The sequence below is a fragment of the Vulpes lagopus genome, chromosome 1, assembly GCF_018345385.1.
Source record: "Vulpes lagopus strain Blue_001 chromosome 1, ASM1834538v1, whole genome shotgun sequence".
Classification (NCBI taxonomy): Eukaryota; Metazoa; Chordata; class Mammalia; order Carnivora; family Canidae; genus Vulpes; species Vulpes lagopus.
In genome coordinates, this window is record NC_054824.1 from 142,755,896 (window position 1) to 142,765,590 (window position 9,695).

A 9,695-nucleotide genomic window follows, 5' to 3' on the forward strand; every position below is an offset into this window, starting at 1 on the left:
AACAACCTAAGTGTCCATCCATAGATGAATAGATGAGGACTATGTGGCATGTATACACGATGGACTATCTCTTAGTTATAAAAAAGAACGAAATCTTCTGATTGTAACAACATGGATGGACTCAGAGTGTATTATGCTAGGTGAAATAAGTCAGACAGAGAACAACAAATACCATAGGATTTCACATATATGTAGAATCTAAAAAACAAAACAAATAAAAATAAAAACCTGTAAAAGGACTCAGATACAGAGAACAAACTTGTGGTGGCCGGGGCAGAGGGAGGAGGGGTGGACAAAATAAGTGAAGAGGAATAGGTAAATTTGAATATAACAAATTTCCAGTTATAAAATAAATAAGTCACAGGGATAAAAAGACAGAATGGAGAATATGGCCAGTAATATGGTAATAGTGTTGCGTGGTGACCAATGGTAGCTACACTTACCCTGATGAGCATCATGTAATAGCACTATGTTGTACACCTAAAACCAATATCATATTACACGTCAACTATACTTCAACTAAAAATGAAAAATGAAAAAGCTAGTCCTGTTGAGTAGAGAGGAACTGACTTTCTTCCTCAGTGGGAGCGATCAGATTCCCACCCCACCTGAGAATCATCTCTCGGTGATTAAGGAGTCCTTCTGGGAAAGATGAACTTTTGGGGGCTTCCCCTCCTTATAGTGGCCCCATCATGAGATGCCTGCCCCTGGTTCCCAAGCAGGAGAACCTGAGTTTCGGGATGGCTGTCTGGGAGCAATGAGGAAGGGACAGTGGCTGTGCAGACACTTCATGGTGCTCTGATGTGTTCTGAGGCTGGCAGAAGCAGGATGCCCTACAACTCAGGGAAGAGGTGAAGTCTCTCATTATCCACTTGTTCATGCATTCATTCATTCACTCAGCACACACAGACGGGAATGATGAAGAAAGCCTCGCCTTGTCATGAAGGAGCCCAGGCCTGCGGGCAAACCACACAGCTCCTCAAGTGCTCTCAATGTGGAAAATGAAAGGCTGTAGAGGGTGGTTTGGTGGGACTTTGAGGTATCCACATGATCTTTCAGCAGGTGCTAGAAGGGCAAACGTTAGACCCCTATCAAGACTGTGGGCACCCCTGGGTTAACATGCAGGTGCTCCGAATGAGGCCTGGAAGTGGGCGGGTGTGGGGTCTGATCAGGACCAAGGAGCCAAGGGCGGGAGAGGCAGAGGTGAGCAGGCCAGAATCTCGGCCTGGAGTTTGCACTCTCAGCAGGAGAAGGGAGGGCAGGAGCAGTGGGGGTTTTAGGGAAGTGTACGATTTAACCATACTTATATTTTAAAGTGTCTATCTGCGGTTTATGGGATGAATTTGGGGTGGGAATGAGCTAGCAGGCCCAGGCCAGTGAGAAGGCTGCCGGAAGGTCTGGTGAGACCTAAGAGAACCCAAGATGGCATTCTCAGAAAAGACAAGTCCAGCCAGGATCTCAAGCTACCCAGGTCCGCCCAAACCCTACAGGACAAGGAAGGTGATTCTGTGCTATTTCCCAAGACCTTGCCAGGAAGAAAGGCCTCAGCTTTCACCAGCCTGGTGAAGCAATTTTACACAACCGTGACACAAATCCTAGTCTGAGGAAAGCTCCAGAATCCCACCTCCATGCCCTTGCACCCCCTCCCTGAAGTTGCCATAGAAAGCTCTGTGACACAGATGTTGACATCCCCATTACCAAAATGACAGCAGAGCTGAAACAGATGGTTGCTCAAGTCCTGTTTCCTGTTGAGGCTCGGGCCTGGGACCATCCCTCAACCCTGAGACTCCAGTTGGCTCCATGGCCTGATTGGGCCCCAAAGCCTGTCTCCAGAGACCCTCACATACACAAGAGACAGGTAACACAAGCACCTGGGAGGCCAGCTGGCCTCCTCCCATGAGCGCCCTCATGTTCTCCCTTTTTTGCTAAGAGCTCTCCCATTTTGGCCCAGGTACCCAGAACTATCCTGTGCGGATCAGCGAGACACAGGTCTGTTGCCAAGGCCTGAGGGTGCAGCTCAGGGCTCAGGTCCATCCACCCCTCCTCTCCTCCTGCTGCCTCCCTTCTTCCCCTCCATCCATCTATATTCTCTCCCTGAGTCTTCTCCTCTCCTGCTCCACCTGCCCTCCCAGTCTTCGTGGTAACATGCAGTGCCAAGGAGCTGGGATGTTTTCAGGAAGGGCAATGCCTTTGAGTGAAACTCAGGGTCATCTGTAGCTAGGGATGATGCCTCCAAAGCAGAACACGTGCAGCCTCAGAAGCACCTATTAATAGTGAAAGGTGAGAATCATAAGGGGAAATAATAAGGGCTGACAGTCTGCACAAAGAGAAGCAAGGTGGGCTCAGGAAGCGAGCCTTCCGACATTGCTGAGGTCAGAGGAGAGCAGTCCACCCCCAGCAAGACCTCCCAGCCTGCTGTGAGTGGCCCATCCTCTCCTCCTCCACCACCAGCAGCAGCAGCATCTCACTGGCTGATTTGGACCAGCTGCTCATTCCCTCATTAGAAAACACTAACTGGATTCCACTAAACCAACATGCATTGATTCTTCCTTGACTGAGCAGCTGCGTGTGAAAAGCATCCCGGGCCTACAAAGCAGGCAAGTCCCTGCTCACTGGAGTTTCCATCTAGAAGAGAGTCAGACAAGGAATAAAGAATTGATCATTTCAGAGGTGATGAGCTCCAGGAAGAAAATAAAGGAGGGAGATGTGAGGGAACGGTGGGTGGGGGGGAGAACGAAGCAGAGGCTCCGTGGACATGGGGCCAGGTGGCAAGCACTGGAAAACTTCTGGTGGGTTTTAATCAGATAAGTGATGCAGTATGTTTGTGTTGGGAGGCCATCTGGCTGCCACATGTAAGAGGGTCAGGGTCCAGAGTGGAAGCATGGGGAGCCGCCGGGAGGCTGTGGCACCCCGCCTGGCCTTCATATCAAACACAGCATTAGGGCCCTGCCCTTGAGGAGCCTTCAATATGATGGGGGTGAGGAACACCCAAATAGGTATTTTCAATATCAGGATGTGTGGAAAAGAAAAGCAAGGTGCGTGGTCACTACAGGCAACCTGGAAGCATAGAGGAGCCACTTCTTGTCTGTCTTCTTGCGTGGGTGGAGGGGAGAGAAAGAAGGCCGGGGTAAGCGCTCACAGATAAATGCCAAAGTGAGTTTTGAAATGGAAATGGTTGAGCTACTGCATGCCCAGTACTGTGTTAGATAATCAGAGAAATCAGAGAAGTATGGTTTGCTTTCTTTTGACTTGGATGACTTTTCATACCGGCCGAATTAAAATGTTGAGTCCTACTCACTTTTGCCCTAGGCTCCTGGTAGCCATCCCATTGAGTCCAGATCTTTTCCTGATTTCCAAAATCCCGATATGCACCTTGGCATAGCTTGGCATGCAGTATACCCGTAGCCCACCTGAGATGTCTTTCTGAAAAGCAAGGTGTCACACCCAAAAAGTGGCATCAGTGTCCTCATTTTATAGATGAGCAAACAAGACTCCCAGAAGTTAAGGGTTCTACTCAAGATCACAGAGGTGATCTTATTCCTGAATATAAACACCTTTGCCCAGAGCACACTGTCAGACTAACCCTGATGGGTGGGCAAGCCCCCAGAGTTCCATGGAATCTACTGTGGATAGGAGGAGTGGACATGTGTGAGGAATGTGAAGGGCTGAGCTCCCCAGTGGATGCAACAATTGGGTTGGGTCTTGGTGGATAAGCAAAATATCTAGACCTCAGTGATCTGGTACCTAAAACAGAGTAGACGCTGTAAAGGAAGAAGAGGGCACTCCAGACAAAATGGACAATAGCACAGCACTTGCAGAATTCAAAGAGTCCAAAAGTTCACAGGGAAACTGGAGAATGTTCTGGAACCCAGCGTAGCAGGCAGGGGGTTGATGGCATGGTGCTGGAGAGAACAGGTTCCGCCTCTGTGGTCCTGTGGTTCTAATGGTCCTCATGTCTGTCTGCTTGTTTCCAGGTGCAGACATCATCCAGGGACTAGCCTCTGCAGTTCCATCTAAAAAGTCCAAATTGCACTTTTCAGGTGGAAACACAGAGGTTCAGACAAGGGAAGCCACTCACTCAAACTCGAAGGGCCAAGAAGCAGTGGAGCTGGGAAGCTAACCAGACACCTTGGATTCCAGGCTGGGAGCGCCTTTCATTGCCCTTGGGTGCCTCTGGCTAATGAATTTTTACCAAGTTTCGGGGCCCTTCAAATTTCTCTGAAAAGGATTTAAGTTTAATCGGTGGTTCAGTTGGCTATTTTGAAAGTAAATCATGGATGGTAAATTTTTCATAAGAGCAAATATGCTGGGTTTTGTTCTTAGAGACTGGTTGTTGTTTTCTACCACATTCTGATAGGCCTCTGTATCTCAGAACTGGTCACAGACAGGTGAGTGCTCCGGTTTGCAGAACAGGCTGGTCCTGCTCCAACAGTGGCAAGGTCTGTAGGGAAGACACTCACCCAGCAAGTGAGGGCTTTCCTGAATGTTTCCCCATTCAGTCATCTAGGCTGGAGCCATTGCAAGACCCCCTTCTCTGGGTCCGGAATTCCTTCCTCTTCTGCTAATCCCACTTCACCCCACCCTCAGCCTTTCATACTTTCTTCTGCCTCAGCTTTACCTCAGGTCCACATTCCTGAGATGTGGCCAGTGGCCCAGCAAACCTCCACCCCCAGGCCTCAGTGGTCAAGACTTGTCACTTCCTGGACTCCATCCTCAATCTCAGCATCCTAGACATTGCCTTGATGGGGCTTGGCATCAAATAAACTGAAAGACAGACCTACTCCTTCCACAATATAAAACTCCTCTTATCTGTCATACCTGGGCTCCAGAAAATTACCTAATCTTTCTCAAATTTTTTCACAAACTCTACCCTCTGGCCTGTCCCTCCTGCTGAAGAGGACCCAGCAGGAGCAGCCACTGGAGGATATGCCAGAGCTGTGCCCTGCCTGCCACTTCTATGGCATCTTTGTCTGCTTAGCTGCTAGAGTGGCTTTAACCACAGACCGTTCTCGAGGCTAGAAGCCTGAGATCAGGGTGTCAGCATGGTCAGGTGGTGGTGAGGCCTCTCCTCCTAGTTTCCAGACAGCATCTTCTGCTGTGTGCTCACATGCCCTTCTCTCAATGTGTGCTCACGGAAAGAAGCAGAACTGTCTCTTCTTGTAAGGGCACTGATCCCACTGTGAGGATCCCACCTTCACAACTTGATCTGAACCTAATTACCGGGGTACCCAGGTGGTTCAGTGGTTGAGCGTCTGCCTTCAGCTCAGGTCGTGATCCCAGAGTCCTGGGATGGAGTCCTGCATCGGGCTCCCTGCTCAGTGAGGAGTTTGCTTCTCCCTCTTCCTCCCTCTCTCTTTATCTCTCATGAATAAATAAATAAAATCTTTTTTTTAATAAAATCTTTTTTAAAAAATAAAAATAAACCTAATCACCTCTTGAAGGCTCCATCTCCAAATACCATCACATTGGCGGACAAACATTCAGCCTGTAACCTTTATGTATTCTGACACCTGACTACGTGGAGTGTGACGCCAAAGGGATACCCCATCTTCCCCAGACTGGACTCAGCACCAGACTGAGGTTTGGGGCAGGGACGCCCCCAGTGGCTTTTGCTGAATCAGACTGAATGCACTTCCCACCAGGGCTCTGGCCGACCCAGCCCTCAGAGGCTATGCTCCTTTCTCTTTCCTCTGGGACCATTTATACAGAATCAAACCAATAGCCATGCTGATTTCTATTCATTCATTCATGTAGGATGTATGCATGAAACCCTATCGTGCGTCAGGCACAGTGATACAGCACCTGCTCACTCCAGTCCATGGAAAGATGGACGTGAAACAAAAAACCACATCAGTGGATACAGAATCACAGCAGGAGAGAGCACAGCAGGAGAGCAGTACAGTCCTAGGGGGATTCCATTTAACAAAGAACCTGCATAGACCACAGTAAGGAGGGAGGCTGGCCAGCAAAGTGTTCCCTCACTGTGCCCTGTGTTGGGTAGAGCTAACCCTCTTCTCCTGCTTCTGTGTCCCCGGCTGCTCCCAACACCTTCCTGCCCCCCTACCCACACCCTTGACAGAACCAAAGGAAGGTTCCTGGAAATTTTGCATCTTCTCATCTTTCAAAGTTCTACCCCAAATTTCACATCCAAGGTTCTCCTCCTCCAGGTTACCTAACTGACCTCAACCAACAGCCAAGGCTGGGCCACTCACCTGTTCCCCACCGCACCCTGTGCTTACTTCTGCCCAAACAAACACGATACAGTGTGGTGATTTTTGCTGCTCAGGTTTTCCCCTGGCAAGGACATCCAGCCCATCTCAAGGAAAAGTCTTTGGAGTAATCCTTGATGTCTCATTGCCACCTTCCAAGGTATGCAGAGCCTGACAACCCCTTACCAGCAGCATGTCTGCCACCCTCGTCCAACTGCCTCCTCCCTTGAATGGGCTAGAGCTGCACTTCCAACGTGGTCATTGTGAGCTACATGTGACCACTGGCCTCGTGAACAGTGATTGTCAGCATGAAGCATGCTGGATTTCAAAGGTTTAGAAAAAAAGAAAAGAAGGCAAAATATCTCAATAATAACCTGTATGTTGTTGGGGCCCCTGGGTGGCTTAGTTGGTTATGCGCCCAACTCTTAATTTCCACTCAGGTTGTAATCTCACAGACATGAGATCCAGCCCCGCATCAGGCTTCCTGCTCAGCATGGAGTCAGCCTGAGATTCTCTCTTCCTCTCTGCCCTCCCCACCCACTAGGACTCTGGCACTCTGTCTCTCTGAATGCCTCTAAAAAAATAAAAATAAATAAAAAGTAACTTGTTGTTTCAACTTGTTGAAGTGATACTATTTTTGATCTATTGGGTTTATAAACATTTATTATTAAAATTAATTTCCTCTTTATTTTCACCTTTTTAGGTGTGGCTACAACTAAACTTAAAATCCTAAGCATGGCCCATACTGTTTCTCATGGCCAGCACTGCTCTGGAGAAACCCTCCTCACTGTTCTCTTTGTTTGCCCTCTGGGGTCTGCCCCCAACAATTTCCTCTCCACAAAGGCAGGCAGAGTGATCCTTTTGACACATAAATGAAATCATATTGGTCTCTTGCTCAAATCTACCCAGTGGCTCCTTAGCACACTTACAACCCAAAGCTTGCCCCAAGGTCCAGGAGTCCCTGCTCCCCACTCCCTGCAGATGATGCACAGCACCCACCATTCCCCACTCTCAGTTCCTGCACCTTGTCCTCTGTGCTATATTTTTGAGCAGGTCAGATGCATGCCCACCTCAGGGCCCTGGCCTCTCTCTGCCCAGAACTCTTGGCCCAGATATCTGTGAGCCATGCTCATTCCTCTCTTGGATTTCTGCCCAAATGCGTTCCTTGAGCATCACACGTAGCCAGCATGCCTCCCCTTCCCTTCCACCCTAATGGTACTTCCCTCTCCTGCCTTCCCCGGTATTATATGATGTGCTTTGGTCTGTTGGTTCACTACCCCTCCCTCTGTGAAAGAACATAGCCCCATGTGCACAGGGCTCTATGTCTCTGGTTTCTGGCTACCACAGATGTTCAGTGAATATTTGTTGAATGAATGAATAAGGAACAAACAGTGGACATTTAATAGTCCACTGTTCATTTGGTGAACAAATGAACAAACAAAGAAGGGGATCTACAGGTTCTACATGAGGTCTGTCAGAATTGCAGGGGTGAAACGTGCTCCAGTCTGGGGACTGTGGACACGGAAAGAAAGAAGTGCACACTGTTATGAACTTTTTGAGAATACATTTATTATTGTCACTTTCTTCAGTGATTACAAGGATTGGTCTTCTTGGGGACTTTGCTCAGAGCTTCCTACTCTTTGTGGGTATTCCTATGAGAAGTGTCTAGCACAACAGAAACCAGGGATATGAATTCATTGAAGTTGACCTGTCCATCTTTATCAGCATCCAGATCTTGGAATAATTTGTCAACCGTAGCTTGATCTTTGGTGTTCTAGAAAGGGACATGAAGACAATGAGCTCAGACTCTTTCTCCCCTTTCTCCAAGCCTCTCATCTCTCAGAGCTCAGCTCAGGGAGGCCCAGGGATATTAAGTCATTTGCCAAAACTGTGTTGGGGAATCCAATGTGACAAAACAGAAGTCAGAGGGAAACAACTGTCGTGAGTTACCCTAGAGCCACTCAAGTCTCAACCTGGAAGGTCTCTGTCGCTCACTAGTCCCCACAGGTGAGGGAACAATCCCAGAGAGAGAGGCAAATATTGCTGGAGGTGACAGAGTAAGTTATGGAGATAGAGGGAGGCAGAACCCCCCAGGCCAACCTCTGCCCAGCCCTTCAGAGGACAAATTTGGTTGAGAGGCCATCACCTACCTTGAGGGTGTTTGGAAGTTCCTTTGTGATCAGCTGCTTCATCTCACCCTTTGAAAGGGTTTCGGGATCCCCCACCCGGACTGAGTACCGGTGGAAGACATTGACGATCCCCTCCAGGTGGTCCTCCAGCTTAGTCATCTTCTCACCCTTCAGGAGACAAGGGAGGTCTAGGGCAGCTCCTCCCCTACCCATCCCCACATCTCCGCTCTCCTCTCTTTCTGGTTCAGACAATGGATGACTCCCCCACATCTGCTTTGCATTCTCTGTTTGATCACTAGCAAATTTTTCAATTGTAGATAGGCTTGGGGACCTGGGGGGCATATCATACCATCTAAAGTCTAAAAGAATCAACCCCCATTGCCACAATGTTCCATGTCCCCTTGTCTCCTAGGGAGTATAATTCAGAGGGTGATGTTCACTCAAGCACACCCAGGAAGGATTTGGTGGCTAGCTAGGCTCTTTCCTTTCCCCGGGTGATGGCACTTTGTCCACAGGTCTCTTCCACCTTCACATCCCTGGGTCCTGAGACTGAGTCTACCTAGCACAGCAAGGGCTGGTCTCCTGAGTCCAACCTGCACTCAGTCCGGAGATGCTTTGGCAAGCAGAAGCTTGTGGCTTCCAACAGCCATCAGTCCCTACCCTGTGTGCCCCCTGAGGGCAAAGCCAAGGACAGGACACTTACCCTTCAATGTTCAGGAGAGTGGAAATGTAGCAAGGAGCCTGCACTGGTGAGGACTACTGAGCAGGGAGGTTTTTATAAGGCACTCCAGGCTTCACCTTCAACCTCAAGTGAAGAAATCTCTCTGATTCATCTTGAGGCAATTGCTAGACGATGCTGTGTTGCTCAACAGAGACTTCAAACCTCTGGCTTTGACTGCAACATGAGCCTGGTTGCTTCCATGGCACACAGCACCCCTGCTCGGCCTGACACAGAACCCCCTATGCCACCACTCCACCGAAGGGGCCCTCAGCTCTGGGGCAGGATCCAGGCTTTAGGCTGACTTCCTGAGTTTTATCAGGGTTTTCTAGTAAAAAGTCACGGGAACAGGTTTTGCTGCCTGGGTGGCACCTACCTGGAAAGGGAAGGACTGGGAAGAGGCGTTTGCTGAGTGTCAACTACAACAAAAACAATAACGAGACTAAAAACCATCAGAGTAGACATGTACTCCCGGAACAGAGAAGGGGCACTAGGAATCTTAGTAAAGCATGGAATTTAGTTAATAATAATGTATCAAGAAATGTTCATCAATTGTAACAAATGTATCATATTTCTATAGGATAACTTATCAGGAGGAAACTGTGTGCCGGTTTTTGGGCGCTGTCTGCACTGTCTTGT

General features: G+C 48.8%; 1 protein-coding gene across 1 annotated transcript; it reads right to left on the bottom strand.

The window, feature by feature from the left end:
* Positions 1-7,758: 7,758 nt before the first annotated feature.
* Positions 7,759-9,134, bottom strand: LOC121498485 (protein S100-A12-like). Its single transcript, XM_041768460.1, has 3 exons — positions 9,042-9,134; positions 8,360-8,506; positions 7,759-7,983 (listed from the first exon to the last, which is right to left on the bottom strand). Exons 2-3 carry the CDS (start codon positions 8,495-8,497, stop codon positions 7,843-7,845), a joined length of 279 nt encoding a protein of 92 aa, XP_041624394.1. The 5' UTR covers positions 8,498-8,506; positions 9,042-9,134; the 3' UTR covers positions 7,759-7,842.
* Positions 9,135-9,695: the final 561 nt, after the last annotated feature.